Here is a 19,015-nt window from a genome sequence, read left to right on the forward strand (position 1 = left end):
CCTGAGCCTGGTTCCACTGCCTTGCTAGGCACTCCTGTAGTGGACGCATGTGTAGTCTGGCATGAGGGACTATGAATATGCACAAGGCCATCATGCCTATTAGTTGCATAAACACTCGTGCTGGCAATGATTTTTGTGGTTTGAACCTTTGGATTAACGTTTGCATTGCGTTGATCCGTGCAGTGTTTGGATATGCCTTTGCTGCTAGTGAATCTACTGTTGCTCCCAGGTACTGTTGTACGTGGGAGGGTTGTAGGTGTGACTTTGGGTAGTTCAGCGAGAAACCTAGACTGTGCAGGAGATGAATGGTCTTTGACATGTGGCTGGCACATTGCTGGGCTGATGGTGCCTGTATTAGCCAATCGTCCAGATATGGATACACATGAATGTGTTGTCTCCTGAGATGCGCCGCCACTGTTGCTAGGCATTTTGTGAACACCCGTGAAGCTGTTGTTACACCGAATTGTAGTACTTTGAACTGGTAGTGCTGCCCTTGAATGGTAAACCTGAGATACTTCTGTGAGCAGGGTGTATCGGTATATGAAAATATGCGTCTTTGAGGTCTAGAGTTGCTAGGAAGTCTCCCTGTTGTAGCAGTGGTAAGACTTGTTGCAGAGTGAGCATGTGAAAATGCTCTGATAAAATGTATTGGTTGAGGGGCTTGAAGTCCAATATTGGTCTGAGAGACCCGTCCTTTTTTGGAATGAGGAAGTATAGTGAGTATACTCCTGTCCCTTGATGCTTTAATGGGACCGGTTCCATGGCCCCCTTTTGAAGCATACTGATGACCTCTTGCTGCAACAATGTTATATGTTCCTTTGACATTGGACGGTGTACAGGTGGGATGTTGGGTGGTGTTGATGTGAGTTCTAGGCAATAGCCATCTTGGATAATTTGCCTGACCCACTTGTCTGTAGTGATGTTTAGCCAGACTACTAGGAACTGTTGTACTCTTCCCTCGACCGGTGTTGTATGGTCTGGGGGTAGTGCCAAGAAGTCACTGTTTGGTATTAGTGGAGGATCTATTGGTATTGCCTCCACGACCTCTGCCCTTGTTATTATTTCCTCGGTATCCACCACGATTTGTGTTCTTATTGTATGTGGATTGTGTATTAGTTTTGCATGTGGAGGATTGCTGCGATGTATTACCTCGTGCTCCTCCTCTATAGTTGGAGCGACGAAACGAGCCTCTGTGTTGTTGGGACTGAAGAGCTCCCATTGACTTTGCAGTCTCTGTGTCCTTTTTCATTTTGTCCAGAATTGAGTCAACGGCTGGACCAAACAAAAAAATCAGGGTTTAATGGCTGGTAGGAATTGTGGTTTGGACTTCATTCTTAAATCCAGATATGCGAAGCCATGCGTGTCTCCTAAGCAGTACGCTTGTGTTGATAGATCTGGCAGCTGTATCTGCCGCGTCTAAAGCACACTTAATGGAGGCATTGGTGATGAGCTTCACCTCCTGTATAAGTTCATCTGCCTGCTCCTTGAAAGGCTCAGGTAAGTGTTGGAGAAGTCCTTCTAGGCTGTCATAGTGCACCCTGTCATATCTAGCCAGTAAGGCTTGAGTATTGGCTATTCTCCATGAGTTTGCTGCTTGAGCAGCTACTCTCTTGCCTGATGCTTCTAAAATCTTAGACTCCTTATCAGGAGGAGGAGCCACTCCAGTAGTTTGGGAATTAGCACGCTTTCGTGCGTTGGATACCACTAATGAATCTAAAGGCAGTTGTCCCCTGATGTAAGTAGGGTCTACTGGTGCAGCCCTATACTTCTTCTCAATTCTAGGGTTGATGACACGTGCCCTAGCAGTGTCTTTTAATATGTCATTTGTGTGCTTGAGGACCCCTTTTAAAATTGGAAGTGTTTTGACACTTTTTTCTGATGTTGCAAGTGTATCAAACAGAAAAAACTCCTCTATAGCATCTGAATGCATATCTACATTATGGTAGAGTGCTGCCCTGTCTATTAATATTTCGAAGATGGCCGCCAAGTAGGAGCTCTAGGCAGGAGCTCCGGGGTTAGGGATTACCAAACGGTATAAATCCCGAAGTAAACCCCTCCAGCGACCGGCCACCGTAAGCAGAACACAACGAGAGCTGAACTCGCCTGGAAACAGCGCGAATTGGAGAAAGCGAGTTGGAAAGAAGAAATCAGCCTACCTGAACAGCGGAAGGGTAGCCGTCGGGAGATGACGCTGGCTGAGGAGTCGATGCCTGCCCTCGGGTGCTGCGGTGCCGCGGAGTACATCGGGAGTTGAAGGCTTCATTGCACATGACTGCAGAGGAGCGGAAACGGAGCAGGAGAGGGGCTGCCAGAGGTGCCGTCTGGACGCGCCGAGGTAGGGAGAGGATCTGAAGAGACGCTGCGCTCTAGTTGCGGACCCCCCCCCCCCTTCTTTGATGCGGCCGGTGGGAAAGAGCGGGGCTAACAGGAAGGAGAAGACGAGGAAGGCTGAATCCGCCCCGCCTGACCTCAAAATGGCGGCCGGAAAGGACACTTAGTCAAATAAAGTAGCAAAACGGCCGGAATAGGGGAAGACGAAGCAATCGGAGGGCGGTAGCTGTTACCACCTCATTATACAACAAGAAAACAGAGAATTAGCAATAAGGGATCCTGGCTTGGTCGACGACCTCGGGAAGCTGCGTTTTAGAGGGCGGACTAAAACTAAAACGGAGGGCTGCCCATTCACCTAGTCCATCACCTAAGCCATCTCTAAAGAGCAGAAAACGTTACTAGAAAACGGGGAGTCGGTTGGACCACTGCTAGCAAGCGAGGAACTGATCTAACCCGGCCTGACACTAAAATGGCGACTAAAAAGATATCAGGAGCAGAGAACAACCAAAAAACAAGCACAACCAACCGTTAAAAACAAGACCTGGGCCCGAAAAAACATAAAAAAGGAGGACGGTGGGGAAAACAACCCTACAGCAGCAGCACATGAGCAAAATCTGCTTCTCGCAAATAAGGCTAAACGGCTGCAGTATACTTATGAGGAGATAGGTACGCAGCAAGGAGAACCTGAGAAAAGAATCCTGGCAAAAGTTTGAGAAAAACATTGAGGATCATGTGTTTAATACTAATAAGAAATCAATAGAAAATACGACAGTGAAGGAGATCTCATAACGATGCACAACGTTGGCCCCAAGAAGAAATTTTAGTCAAAAAGCAAGAGAAAATCTCACACAGCGCTTGCTACGTCGACTACAAGAAGAAAAGATAGACAATAATTAAGTTAATTTAAGAAGATCATTGGAAGTCATCTTAAAAAGAACTCTCCCCACTTAAAAGACAGCAACACCAAAAAGCGGGTCACCAAACTACAAAAATGACCGAAAATAACTTAGAAGTGGCAGGCATAAATGCTCACATCATAAAATATCCACCCTTTCTTTCCAAAACATCAGCCAAAAAATTTAAACACAATCTATTGAGGAAAAACCCTGACACATTGATCTCGGACCCGTGCTGTAATCAAGACCTAAACGTGATCGCAAACGACATGATATTCTTTACCAGGAAAACGGCGAAATGGCGCACAGTCATTACAGAGAAGCTCAACATACAATCTGTCAGCAATATACCACATGGCACTAAACTAGTGATCACACCGTCACCTAGAATCAAGGCAGACTTGTGCATAACGCTATATAAGAATGGAATAGTGCTTATACAGGCAGCCAATGCCGACTTAGAAAAATTTGACCACATATTCCCTACTTTAAAGGATTGTGTAGAGAACACAAGGAAACAACAACGCCCTCTGAATGGGCAAGTAGATAGTCCAGACTCCATCGATTCTACCAACACAGACATCATTCTACTGAGAGACACACAGGACTCGCGACACGGAACGCATCCAAATGACACAGGCGGTAATCGACCTAATGAATATCAACACCCCCCACAAGCAATGTCACTAAATGACACATCTGAGACAAAAGTCAATCGGAATAACGATGGTATAGAGAGCTCCGAAAATCGGTTACCTCGGACTACTACAGCTCTAGATCCGGCACAAGCACAGAGGGAAGAAGCATCGCTGACCCACCAAGACGCTGAGCCGCAATGCCTAACAGCGCCAGAAGACTCAATGGAGAGAGAAGTCAGGCAGGATGAAATGACTGAAAACGGTGAAGAATTACCCATAAGCACTAATAATAAGGCCCCGCAGCAAACACTGAGGGAAGAACGAAGACTGCGCTCACAGGATATGACTTCGCCGTCAGAGAGGCCACTCAGTAAGAACCTAAACATAGGTGACCTGGAAAACGCGACCACCCCAGCAAGCGCCCCATGTACAAGTCAAAGGTCAAGTAGGAACACACAAAATAGTCACCACCAAATACCGAAAGGGAGTTCACGTAAAAGAGCGTCTTCCTTACACATCCCACACAATAGAGACATGGCTAATGGAACCGGAGGCACCAAGGAAAGGAACCTGAGAAAAGGAACGGAACCTACACATGAGGAAACAAAAGATGAGCATCGAACAGAGAGGAGGAACACTATGAATACAGGACCGCAGTCTCAAAAAGAAATGAATAGAATACAGACACAAATTGAATACATGTCAAAAGACTTACAAAACACACTGAAAAGAGTGGAAAACATCCTGGAACTCACGGTAGATACACACTCCAAAGTTGAGCACATGCAAGAACTACTGCAGATGTCGAGCAGACAAAATAGACCAAAGAGAACCCTCAGGTACTTAACAGAAGAAGAAACAAGGTCAATACTGAATAGTTACGAACCCGAAGAACACAGTAGAAGGGAGATAATTAAAACTGTTCCGATTGATGCTAACAGAATATCCAAACAAAATGGAAGGAAACTAGACTTCAACAACCTGCAGCAAGTCCATATATCCACGAACCTGAGTGAACAGGAATCTAATAATGCAAGAAAACCAGTGAAATGCATGTTGCTCAACTGCAGGTCAGCTGTAACGCATGCATCAGACGTTGCTGCTCTTATCATTAATCAGGAAATCGATATAGCTATCCTAACTGAAACTTGGCTTTCGGAATCATCATCAACATGCATAGACCTGTTAGTGCCCCCCCAGTATAACATAGTAAGACTGGACAGACCAAAAAAGATTGGGGGAGGGATAGCCTACATCCACCGATCTGATATAGAAATCAACCAAATTCAATCCGACCCTATGGAAGGCTTTGAATACCTAGGCCTTAATGTTCGATCTACAGGCATTCAAAGTTGCATCCTGCATGTCATCTATCATCCCCCAGGAAATAATGCTACCTTTATAGACCAGTTAATGGAGATTATCACGGAAAATTCTAACATTCACTCTAACAACATATTCCTAGGTGATTTTAACTTACACTGGAACGACAATAAGGACAAACTGATCAACACTCTGAAGGACTTCCTGACTGAGTTAAACCTTACCCAAGCATGCACACAACCAACACACTCGAAAGGAGGAATTCTTGATTGGATACTTTCAAGAAGCAATAACATACAGTTACAATCAGTTATGCCATGCGACTGGTCGGATCACCACGTCATAACCTTCCTAATGCCAACGCTGAAAAGGGGAAAGACTAAGCAGCCTACTAAACTCAAGAAGTGGACACGGGAGACTAAAGAGTCGAATATCGAACGATTAGTAGAAGAATGTGAGAAAGATCTCAAGTTACCGAAGGACATGCAGAACGTGAATGACCTAATAGACCACTTCAACACAACAGTCACAAACTTAGTTAACACCACTATGCCACTAAAGTTAAAAAGAGTGTCGGAAAAGGACAAAAATCCATGGTTTAATGAAGATCTGAACGAGGATAGAGGGAAACTGAGAATGGCCGAAAGGAAATGGAGACAAAACCCGGCAACTCCAGAGCTGAAATCATTAAGGAAAATAAGGAATGAATACAACAAAAAGATCCTGAAGTCTAAAAAGGAATATATTAGATCAGAATTGGATAACGCCAAAAACAGACCAAGGAAACTATTCGAGGTCCTAAAGCAACAATCCAACAAATCAGCAAAATCGGCCCAAGAATCCACTAAAACCCTTCTGAGCTGTGAAGTATTTACTAATTTTTTCACCGACAAGGCCATTACATTGGACACAGAGCTCAAAGCTGAAGCGGACAATCTACTCATCCAACCACACAGTCTACACAATAACATTCAGACTAACGACCTTGAGGAAACTAAAAACAAAGCGCACTGGGACACCTTCAAAACGTATGATCAGAATACCATCGCCAAAACACTAGCGGACATCAAACCAAATAACCACTTCAATGATCCACTCCCCACCAAATGTTTACAAAATATCAATCACGTCATCATCCCAATATGGACAAAAATAATAAATGCATCGCTATCGCAAGGGGTCCTTCCAGAATGCCTGAAAGCAGGCCAAGTTACACCGATCATCAAGAAACCAACAGCGGACCCAGCAGATCCGAATAACTTTCGCCCAGTCACCAATATTCCATTACTGGCCAAGCTAATCGAAAAATGTGTACAAAATCAACTAAGCCAACACATCACAAACTTCAGACTATTGGACAACTGCCAACCAGGATTCAGAACAGGACACAGCACGGAAACAGCGATCCTACATATCGCGGATGACGCCTTACAGGCCCTAGATCTTAATAGAACATGTCTAATGGTCCTTCTAGACTTATCATCAGCGTTTGACACGGTAAATCATGAGAAACTACTAGACAGGCTACACAAGAGGATGGGAATATCAGGTCTGGTACTGAAATGGTTTGAATCCTTCCTTCAGAACAGATCACAAAGATTCCTGGTCAACCAATCTTTATCCCCCTCTTGTCCAAACTCGATCGGGGTCCCTCAAGGATCTACCTTATCTCCCTCACTCTTTAACCTATACGTTGAACCTCTGACAGAAATCCTCCAAGACGCAAACATATCCTATCACATGTACGCGGACGACACGCAGATCTACATCAAAGTAGCATCTCTAGAGGACATCAAGTTAATCAATGAAGCGTTAAGAAAGACAATGTATTGGTTAACCAGTAATCACCTGAAACTGAATGCTCAAAAAACGGAATTCCTATTAATTTCACCATCTAAGATCAATTCAGAGACGATAGAGTGGACCAAAATGATCACAGCACTAAACTGCACCCCTACGCTGGTGGACTCAGCCAAATCGTTAGGAGTCACCTTGGATAAGAATCTAGACATGAAAGCACACATCAAAATAATGGCAAAAAGTGCGCGCTTTCACTTGAACTACTTAAGGAAAATGAAACCGTTCATCTCATCGGCAGACCTCAAACTAGCAATTCAATCCTTAGTTATCTCAAGGATTAAATACGGATGTACAACCTTAGCAGGTCTACCAAAAATGTCCACGGCACCTCTAAAAGCATGCCTCAATGCAACGGCAAGGCTCATCACCGGATCAAGGAAGTTCGACCATATTTCACCTCACCTAAAAGCGTTAAACTGGCTTCCATATGAAGCGAGAATCCAATTTAAAATGGCATGTATCACACACAAAGCACTCCACTACAAAACACCGAGTTACCTGGCCCAGAAGATTGAGATATCGGGAGGTTGCAGACCTGCCAGAAGTGCCAAGGAGCTGCTGTTGAGGCCACCCATATTCAGGAAAAAGAAAACCTATGACAGAGCGTTCTCTGGGGCAGCCACCAGAGTCTGGAACTCACTCCCTCCGAAGATCAGGAAAATTACTAACATTATTACATTCAAAAAGGAAGCTAAGAGCTTCCTAATGAACAAGTTCCTTACATAGTCAAGTACGGACCTCAACGTCACTGCATCGGAAAGGGCCCACACGGAGCATCGAATGGAAACTAGAAACAATGTCCAGTAAGCAGTAACGACCTAGAGGCTAGAGCACAGAGAGAACTAGAAGAAGTTGCATAATCAAAGCCAAGACAGTATGGTCTATTCAGGAACTCAGCATTGAAGTTAACAGGATATTGGAGAAAAGTTATAAACTTTTATGTCAACTTGGGGACAGACGCAGGTTGAAAATTTTAGCATTATGCTATCCTGGTGCTAGTACTAACCGCATCTACCTCATATCAGTATGATACGCCTAGTTATGTAAAGTATAAATAACCTACCATAGTCCAGTAGGACAATGCTAGGTGAATTGTAGCAGTAGGTTACACCTAATGTATGGAACTATAACTACCTACCTTCATTCATTCCCTTTAGGGTAACGCTATGTGAATGGTTTGTCTAATCTACCTCATGTATATGTATTCTGTATTTCTAATATACCTCCTGTTCATATATTATGTGAAGCGCTCTGATACCCAAGGGTAACGTTTGCGCTATATAAAACTTTCTAAATAAAAATAAATAAAAAATTAATGAGTTGAAAGCCACTGTGTCTTCTGTAGGTGATGGCTTAACTGGGTATACATTTGTATCTATAATGGGTTGAGCCCCATCTGTGTCTGGGTCATCCCCCCCACCCCCCCAAGGCTGTGAGTTGGGGTCTATATATGGGTTTTGTGGATATCCAAATCCTACATCTGCGTCCTGATCTACATCTGGGTTGTAGTCAGAGCGAGCAGGTGAGTATGGTGCATATGGAGTAGTAGACATAGCTGGAGAGATAGGTTGGAAAAGAATAGGAGAGGTTGCACAGTCTCTTTTCTTTTTGAGTGGTATTTTGGAAAAGTCTTCAGTAGGCACTGGTCTTTTCTTTTTAGTATAAACAGTCACTTTCCCAGTGTTTGGGTCAATATATAGTTTGGACTGATCTTCTGTAGAGGGGTCTGGATGGATGATCTCCTCTTCCACAGTCTTTTGCCTTGGCGCCGTAGGTTTAGTTTTCACTTTTTTCGGTTCGATGCCTTTATTCGGGTGGACCGTTTTTGGTGCCTGGATCTGTTTTTGAGGCTTTAGTGTCTGTCCGACAGGTTTTGTCGGTGCGACAGCTTTTACAGGTTGCACCACTTTTTTCGGACCGATGTGTTTCGTCGGTTCGATAATTTTTGTTGGGTGTCCCGACTTGTTCGGCTGTAGAGGTGTTCTTGGAGCCTGCGGCTTTGGCTCGATGCCCTTCTTTGGATGGATGGGCTTCGGTTGGACCGCTCTCAGTTCGACCACTTTCTGTTGGTCTACTTTTGGTTTCGATTTCGGGTCGACCACCGCTTTGGGTGTAGCCCTTTTGCCTTCGTCGACCACCTTTTGTTCCTTTCCGGCTGTCGAACTGGATTTGTTAGAGTCGATGGCCTTTGGTTTCGAAGGTTTAAATTAAACGCTGGCTTTCGGTGCGGCGCCCTTTGTGTTTATCACCTTTGGTTCGACGACGTTCGGTCCGAAGACTGTCGTGTCGATGACTTTCGGTTTCGATTGAATCGTCTTTGGATTACGTGTCTCAGAAGGCTCTTTTTGTATGTTCTTAGCCGGGCGGATTTGCGGGGCTATAGAACCAGTATTTAGATATTGGCTAAGGCCTGTTGGCGATGCCTCGACCTGAGTCTCTGATATTGGCGTAGTGTCTGCGTGGGGCGGTGTACTCACGGTTCGCCCCTCGTCATCGGAGTCGTCTTTGACAGCTACGATGTCTTGGTCGTATTCCTCGACCTCGACGATCTGTTCTTCCTCGTCGATATAATATTCAGAGTCGTAATCGGAGTATAGATCTTCCTCTTGATCCAACTCTTCGGCGTCAACTAGTTCTTCCTCATCGTCGTAGATATTCTCGGGCTCCGGTGCCGACCTCTGCATTTTTTGCCTTGCCGCCCGCCGAATCCGGATCGTCTTTTTGGTCCGGAATTGGGCACAAGCTAGGCAATTATCTTCATTATGATCTGGTGATAAACATTTGTTGCACACAGGATGCTTCTCTGTATGCGGAAACTTCGAGTTGCACTGCGGGCAATATTTGAATGGACTTCGTTCCATCGACCGTCGGTCCACGTGGCGTCGAGAAGGCCTAACGGCCCGATTCGACGACCGGAGTGCAAGTAAAGTATGAAGAACGCTTTTCGGTACCGATCGAAAACAATACCGACGAATCCTAAGGCCTTTTGGCCTTTTTGAAAAGTTTATTTCGATTCCGAACTTGGAGTGCTGGAAAATGCATCCGCTGTAATAGAGAAAGAGGCTTTGGCCATCAAATGGGCTATAGAAACACTAAGGTACTAACTAGAAGGAAGGGAATTTATCCTTTATACTGATCACGCACCTTTAGAATGGTTGGCATGCTATAAAGGGAATGACAGAGTATTGAGGTGGTTTTGGGCTCTACAGCCCTACAGATTCCAAACACAACATCGAAAGGGAGCAGACCAAGGTAATGTGGACTTCTTATCAAGATATCACCAAGGGAAAGCCCCTAGTAGTAAGACAGCAAGGGGAAGGGGATGTGAGAGGGTGAACTTCAGGGGCCTGAAATACTTGGGACTACCGAGATCAGAATTCCCCGCATGTAGAGGACGGAACTACGAAGGCAGAGACAGACAATACTTGAACCGAGGAAAAGACACACCCACCTTTCCTGTCTCCCCACAGCGAGGCCCAGAGTCGGAGGTGGGAGGAGCTGACCCCGGAAACGCTACGGCTGCACCGGTAAAAACAGGACAACCACAGGAAGAGGCGTCTTTGACCTGCGGAAGAAAGGAGAGGGGGGAGGAGTCGAACGTGGAAGAGCAGCGTAGCGTGGAGCAGGACGCCGAGAGCGAGGACCGCGGCCCGGAGCAGGACGACGAGAGCAAGGACCGAGACACGGAGCAGGACGCTGGGAGTGAGGACAGCGACCAAAGCGGCAAAGAGGCGGTGGAGATCGACAACCACTGGACGGAAGAGTGGTGACGTCCACCGGAGGAAGCTGAAGAGCGTGCGCAACTCAGGAGAGTTGCGGCAGAGCCGGTGAGTGAGACTGGTTCTGGGGAGAGTGGGTTGGTACTGCAGCGGGAGGTGGGTGGAGAGGGGATCAAGGGCTAATTTGAAGCAGGGGGAGCACAAGGGCATTGCTGTTGCAAAGCGCTAATCGGTCTAGTCACCACTATCTTGACCGTGACCCCCTCAGTCCTCACCCTAAGCCCTGACAACCCGATAATTTCCCTAGTTATTTTCTTTCTCCAAACTCCATTCGTTTGCTAAATCTTACCCCAGTCACAGTCCATTACCTCCTTAGGCACTACCGGGTGTAGGTCACGGAATAGCACCTGTGTCACAGTCAACAAACAGGCTCCCTTTCTCTCCTCTTTGCGAGCCTCCGGGTGAAGCTAGCACAAAGGACGAGCCAGATCCACAACCCATCTCCATCCAACCTGAAGGAGGAGGACCGCAACAGGCATCGATATCCATCCACCATTAGAAAGAGAAGACCAACCCAGAGGAAGAGACTTGCAACCCTGTTACCAAACAGAAAACTGTGACTACTGACAATAAAGTATTACCTGTTCGACAATAGATTCAGTCTCCACGTCTGTATATCCGCCCTGCACTCCCACATTCTCAAATACATGAGTAAATGGTTGCATGGATGTAAGACAACATATAAAATAAAACTGACAAATACATTACTGTCACTTTCAAATACTAGGTAACAAAAAACCCAAAGGAATTTAAAGATTAAATACTGGGAGTAAAAAAATGTCCAATCACAGAATAAAAAGATATAAAATAATAAATGCCTTGACAAAACATGAATCAAAAGAACCCACTAGCATTGGCAAACCCAATAGGGCTCAGCAATGCCCAAGCTATTGGCTTTGTCTAAGTGAATGTGTCTTAGCCATTTTGTTTAGCAGCAAATCTGTTGTTTAGCATGGCTAAAAGACACTAGAAAAAAACTATGATGTGGTAAGCTAAAAGCTCGCTATAGCAATTTTTATGTGAGGAGGGGGTGCAGGTGGGTGAGGGAAAAAAGCAGACTTAACAAGAGTTATTGGCAAAAAAAGTGTTGTACTAATAGTGTGTCCGTCGCTATGAGTGGTCATTGTGCCCAGACTATGTATTTTGGGTGCAGCATATACTAAGGAATTATGCAAAATCAGGCAGTTAAGTCAGGCTAATTAGGTACACGCTGCACATCTAGCACTGTAAGCTGTCATTATGCCAAGAAAACTTATGTGTTGAGGTGTATAATAGGATAGTTTAAACACACTACTTGTGGTACTAATGGCGGGCCAGGTGCCAAGTTGGCTACTAGAAAATGGGCATGGTATGCCCTCTTACCCATCAAGGGTTGAATTCCGGTATTGCGACGCTTCTGATGTGCAGACAGCGTTTTGATTGAGCGCCATTTTTAAAGGTTAAGTGATCGTTAGTCCCTCTATGGTTTTGTCAGCAGCGCATAAAAATACCTTCGAGTGTTGTTTTGGAAGCCATCTTGGTATGTGGTGAACTTGTATATGTGGTAACGAACCTGAGGTGATTGTCAGTTCAGGAAGCACAGGAAATATAAATAATTTGATATTAGGCGACCAGGATATCTGTAGACATTATAATTATTTGAGAGCTATATAGTGGTGAGGATTAGAATACAATTAAACATAAGTGAGAACGAAGTGAAAAGGTATTTTAAAAATATTTGGATTACACTAACACTAGGACATTTAAAAAATTCTCTCAATTTGAAGTCAGAGAAAGAAAAGTAAAACTAGAGTCCTCAGAAAAAAACACCCAACATGATCTCCGTTTCTAAATGTACAGCATTTGTGAAGAGATAAAAACAAAATGTACAGGCTTAATTACAGAAACAGCTTGGGAGCCCACTTAACACAAGCGCTCCTGTGAAATGCTTACAAAAAAAGAAGTTCCTAAAACAGTCCCTAAAAAGGGAGCAGTGGATGTATAGTAGTACTTGATCCATGCTATCAGGGTTGGTTTCACACAGGAAGAGGTATGATTCATGCATTCCATGAACAAATGGGGTGAAATAATAATAGAGAGACTAAGGAGCCAGCAAATGGGAAGCTTAGGGGCGGGCTGTAGCCTACAAAATATATACAACATGTATTTAAGAGGCCAAACAGGTGATCTCTAGCAGAGACCTAAAAATGTAAACTAAGAAAGCTGTCAATGCTTGCAATTACAATGGTGGTGTGATGGAGGTCTTTTGTGACAGTGGTCGAGCGTCATCAAAAGCCCTTAAGGTATACAGACTCCATATTACCCTAGAAAGTACTCAAATGACACTGCTATTGAAAAGCCAATTTTAGAGAAAAATATACATAATTAGAACAATTATTTAGTCCTTGAACATGTTGGAAGGATGTTACTCACTGGAGTTCCAGGAGGCGGAGTCTGCACAGAAGGTGGTTGTTGCTGCTGTACTGATTGAGGAGTTGAGACTGATTGAACTTGTACTGGGGTGAGTGGCTGTGGAGTAACTTGAGCTGCTGTTTGCACTGTGGGAGTGCTCGGAGTCTGGGTGGAGGTGGGTACAGATCCTGGAGTTGGTGTTGGCGTCTGTCCAGATGAGTTTATTGGGGTGGAGGGCTGAGTGGGAGCTGCTGGCTGTGGTGGTGTCATCCCTGACGATGACTGGTGTTGGATAGGCTGCATACCAGAAGCAGTGGCAACAGGAGGAGGAGTTTGATGAAGAGGTGACTGGGAAAGTGCAGGTCGTGGCATTTGACCACTCTGTGGGCCCATCACATTTAAGGAGTTGCTGATTGGAAGAGAGCTACTAGAAACTTGACTCTGTAGTAACAAAAACAAAAAGCATGTCAGGAAAAAATCTTTGTATCACTGTTATTCTCCAAAATTAAGTTATTCAGTCATGTGTGTAGATTCCCACATGTGTTTTAATTGAGGTTTAATTCCCAATCCCTTTTCAATTCTAATAAAATAGTGAATGACTGAAAACAAATGTAGAAACATAATGCGTACTACATCAACATCTCCAGTAACTCCCTATGTAAAAGCATACAACTCTGGCTATAATAAGGTAATCTGAACTTTGCTCATATCAAGGATTTTTCAGTGGGTGCCTAAATCACTCTGACACTATGAGCAGTCCAACTACCTCTGAAGCTGTAATCTCATTAAAAACACACATTTCCAGAACCCCAAACTGCTTTGTTAAGATTAATAGGTAGTGCCCTCTTGTCTATGAGAAACGTACCCAACATCTAAATACCCGAGTCCAACTCTCTTCCTTGATCATGTTACCATCTTAAAAGCATTGCATCGCTTCGTTTCAATGGCAAAAACACCTACATTCTTCTTTAAGTCAAGCCAGCACACATCATTACTATTTAATGGATCAGGGTTTGATCCATTGCTCATCAATCTATTTATTATATAAAATAAAACTCTACTGAATGGATTTACAGAAAACTAAGCAAAGATCCCGTGTTGGCAGATGCACTGCCTTCACATTACATTTGGTAAACTACTGTCCACTGGTTTCAGCTGCATCAAGAAACTATGGGCATTTGTAAGGGAAATGAATCTTTTGGGATTCTTCAAGACCTTTCTCCTACTGGCTAAAATGCTTGAGTCTTTATTGGATTGAAACTTCAAGCATACTATTTCGGAAACTTTACTTCAAATTCGTCAATTATGATCAAAGTTACTGCCAATCAAAGTGAAGCATTTTCTTCTCACCATAAATAATGAGGCACTTTGAACGAATTTGAATCTCTGCTGTCATAGAAAACAAATATGGGGAAGATGTATTCACCACTCCAAAAGTGGTTTACCATAATAACCTATGTAATTGTATTTATATAACGCTTACTACTACCCTGGACGAGGCATTAAAGGTCTTTTTGGTGAGTAGAAAGTTACCCCGGAACCCAAAAAGAATGTGTGTAAATTATTATAGGGAAATATGTACATCTAGAGATGAGGTGGTTCACGCACTCCAAAGTAATAAAAACTTAAATTGACTTTTGGTTGCTAAGCTTGTTCATGCTCGCAACAGGGTATCGCTTTTTGATTAAAAGCGTAACGTAAAAGATATGTAGAAGCGCCACCCAGGGGTGAAGTCCTCTGAATGCACTGCAAAATTTCCAATCAGGAGTATTCTAGTATTGTTCCTAATTCAAAAGTAATTGAAATGTTGATCGGTTCCCAATTCAAATTTATTGGATCATCTATATTTCAAATCTCAGATCAAACATGAAATTAGTGGCATTTCATGTAAATATAATTAGTAGGATTGATGCATCAATGAATCTAATGCAAATCTCGCTGCTTGTGCAGTCCCAATGCATTTCGGACTAAGGAAACCCTTCATCAGAGAAAATTCAATCTGAAAGGTAAAGTGGAGTGAAAACGGGCTGGGAAGTAGGAAAAAATGAAACCATCACCTATCTGTCTCTTGCTAAATTCTATGGAACCGGAGTGCTCAAGTAAGTAGAAATTACTCTGGAGGGTAATAAACAAATCTAAGTACATCACCAACTCTGTGACGTGAAACCGAACTGTAAGGTGTGAAAGATAAAACCAATCCCAATCTGCCTGTAACCGAATCGGATGCTCAAGTGAAGGAAAATGCTACTTACTCAGTAAGCATCTGATCTTGGCATGTAGAGCTGTAGAATCTCATCCTTGGGCATATATATCGCCATCTAGTGTTGGGCCCGGATGTTTGCAATTTCTTTTTCGTTGAAGAAGTCTTTGTAGTCACAAGGTAGGTGACTCCTCCTTTCGGTGATTGTGTGCATGTACATTGACTCCATCTTCAGATTGTTTTTTTGCAGAGGGTGAGAGAATGGAGTAGTAGTAAAGAATAGAAATGATCATGTTTATGTATGAATTATAACAGAAGAACTACAGCAGTTACAGGTACCCGGGGAGGTGGGTGGGTGCACAAGATTCTACAGCTCGACATGCAAAGAATAGATGCATACTGGATAAATAGCATTTTCAGTTCGAGGCATGTGAGCTGTAGATCACATGTTTGTGCATAGCCTATACAGCAGTGTCCCATAAGCGGTGGCTATCCTATAACTGATGGAGTCGTCTGAAACAGCCTTCTAAGTACTACTTGGCCCACATTAGCTTGTTATCTTGCTAACACATCTACACAATAGTGTTTGGTGAATGTGTGTGGTGTAGACCAAGTTGCAGCTTTGCAGATATCAGTAATAGGGATATTTCCCAAGAAAGCAATAGTAGCCCCCAACTTGCAAATGGAATGTGCTCTAGGGTGTACTGTGAGAGTCTTTTTGGCTTTTTCAAAACAAATATGAATACATTTAACAATCCACCTAGCAATACCTGATTTGGAGATAGGTTTGCCCTAGTGAGGTGGTGCAAAAGCGACAGAGTTGTTTGTTCTTACGAAACGATTTTGTTCTTTCAGTGTAATAAAAAGAGCTCTTCGGACATCTAAGGTATGTAGAGCTTGTTCTGCAACAGTCAGGTTGAGGGAAGAACACCGGTAATTCAACCGACTGATTGATGTGAAATGCAGATACAACCTTAGGTAGGAATTTGGGGTTGGTACGAAGAACTACTCTATGTTTGTGTAACTAGAAAAAAGGTTCTTCTATGGTTAATGCCTGTAGTTCACCCACTTTACTCAATGAAGTGATTGCAATGAGGAAAGCTGAATTCCAAGTGAGGAACTGTACTTCACACTTGTGCATGGGTTCAAATGGTGGACCCATTAACCTTGTGAGGACTATGTTAAGATTCCATACTGGGGCAGGTGGAAGTCTTGGTGGTATAACCCTTATTAGTCCTTCCATACATGCTTTGATGACAGGCACTCGAAATAACGATAAGTGTTGCCTATATTGAAGGTAGGCTGCTATTGCAGCGAGATGCAGTCTGATGGATGGAAAGGCCAATGCTGACTGCTGCAAATATGATAGGTAGCACAGTATGTTCTTTATGGAAGCATCAAGAAGATTGCTGTGATTGTTATTGCAATAGATAACAAAACGCTTCCATTTGGCAGCGTAGCAGCCCCTTGTGGTAGGCTTTCTAGCCTCTCTTATAATGTTCATACAGTCTGGTGGAAGATTCAGACTCTATGACTTCAGGAGCCATATCCCAAGGTTCAGTTGTTTGGGATCTGGGTGTTTGATTTCTCTACGGCTCTGTGTGAGGAGACTGGGGGTTGAATGTAATTTTTGGTGTGGTACCAGAGAGAGTTCCAACAGGGTTGTGAACCAGCTTAGATGTGCTCATGTTGGAGCCACTAGTATTAGCGTGAGTGATGTTTGCCTGAGTTTCCGAACCACTGATGGAATGAGTGGGAGAGGCAGAAAAGCGTAGGCAAATATCCCTGACCAGTTCATCCATTGAGCATTGCCTTTGGACAACTGATGTGGAAACCTGGAGGCGAAGCTTTGCCATTTTGCGTTTTCGGGTATTACAAACAGGTCTATGTGAGCGACTCCCCAGGCTTGGAAGTATGAGTGGAGAACTTGAGAGTGAAATTCCCATTCCTGTATTTGATATCTAAGTGGGACAGTTGGAGAGAGTGTGTGTCCCCCACCACTGTATGTAATACAAAGCTGTCATGTTGTCGGTTCCGACTAGAGCAGCTTTGCCAGACAGATGATCTTGAAAGGCTTTGAGCGCTGGAAAGATTGCCATGAGCTCTAAATGAATGATGTGAAGCAACCGTTGCTGTGTGCTCCACAGCCCTTGCACTGTGTGTGGTTGAAGATGAGCTCCCCATCCAGTGAGAGATGCATCCGCTGTTGACACTGTCTGTGGAACCGGGTCTATGAACGGCCGTCCTTTTGACAGGTTTTGTGTGTTCCATCACTGCAGAGAGGAGTATGGCCGCTTACCATCACTAGTTCAGTTAATAGACCATGTGCCTGGTTCCACTGACTGGCTAAACATTCCTGAAGTGGACACATGTGTAACCGGGCATGGGAGACAATCATGATACAAGATGCCATCATTCCCAGCAGTTGCATAAACACTTGAGCCGGAAGTGATTGAATGGCATGAAATTTGAGAATGAGCGATTGAATGTTTTGAATTCTGGCTGCATTGGGAAATGCGAGAGCCCTTTGAGTATCCACAGTAGCTCCTAGGTAATCCTGAACTTTGTTTGGCTGAAGATGTGATTTCAACACATTGACTGAGAACCCTAGATGGTGAAGCAGCTGAATTGTGTTGCAAGTGTGCTTGCACATTGTTGTGACTCCGAATGGAAGCACCTTGAATTGGTTATGCTGACCTGCTACCACAAACCTGAGAAACGTGCGGTGAGCCGGATGGATTGGACTATGAAAGTAGGCGTCCTTTTAATCTAGAGTATAAAGAAAGTCGTCCTTTCGCAAAAGAGGTAGTACCTGTTGCAGTGTTACCATGTGGAAGTGGTGTGACTGTAAGCAAAGATTTAGTTCTCTGAGATCCAAAATGGGTCTGAAAGAGCTGTCCTTTTTTGAAATTAGGAAGTAAAAGGAGACACCTGACCCTTGATATTGTGGTGGTACCGGCTCTATGGCTTGTTTTAGTAGTAGGGATTGTACCTCCTGCTTGAGAAGCTCTAGAGATGATCGAGTGAAAGTCTGTGCGACTTTGGGGGAATGTTTGGAGGAGTGTTGATGAACTCCGGGCAGTAACCAGAATGGATAATTTAGAGAGCGTACTTGTCTGTTGTTATTGATTGCCACTTTGGTAGAAATTGTGACAGTCAGTCCCCCCCCCCCCCCACACAGGTGTTAAATGGTCGCAGGGAACTATGGGCAAGTCACTACTTTGTATTGGACGGTGAAGTACGTGTATTGGAACCTCTATCTCTGCCCTTGTCGTTTCCTCTGTAATGGTCTTGAAAGAAACCCTTGAAACCTGAGGGTTGGTTATTACCCTTATAGGTGGACGCAGTGTTGGAGGAAGCATTCTTGAACTCTGCTCGATAAAAGGAGCGATGAAATGAACCACGGCCTTGTGGAAACTGAAGGGCTCACATGGATTTTGCCACTTCGGCAACCTTTTTCATCTTGTCAAGTGAAGTGTCTACCACCGGCCCAAAAAGCTGTTCCTTGTCAAAGGGTGTGTTTAATATTGAGGTCTGAACCTCCGGCTTAAACCCTGATATGCGCAGCCAGGCGTGTCTTCTTAAAAGAACACTAGT

The 19,015-nt window shown here is 44.0% G+C and overlaps 1 protein-coding gene across 1 annotated transcript in view; it reads right to left on the reverse strand.

Moving 5' to 3' along the window:
• The window catches only part of CREBBP (CREB binding lysine acetyltransferase), a 1,783,742-nt gene that overhangs the window by 1,012,104 nt on the left and 752,623 nt on the right, over window positions 1-19,015 (reverse strand). The window contains exon 14 of the mRNA XM_078663125.1: window positions 13,240-13,659. Within this exon, the coding sequence (XP_078519251.1) occupies window positions 13,240-13,659 (420 nt within the window). The remainder of the gene's footprint in view (window positions 1-13,239; window positions 13,660-19,015) is intronic.

Source organism: Lissotriton helveticus, chromosome 10 (assembly GCF_964261635.1).
Source record: "Lissotriton helveticus chromosome 10, aLisHel1.1, whole genome shotgun sequence".
In the NCBI taxonomy this organism is placed as follows: Eukaryota; Metazoa; Chordata; class Amphibia; order Caudata; family Salamandridae; genus Lissotriton; species Lissotriton helveticus.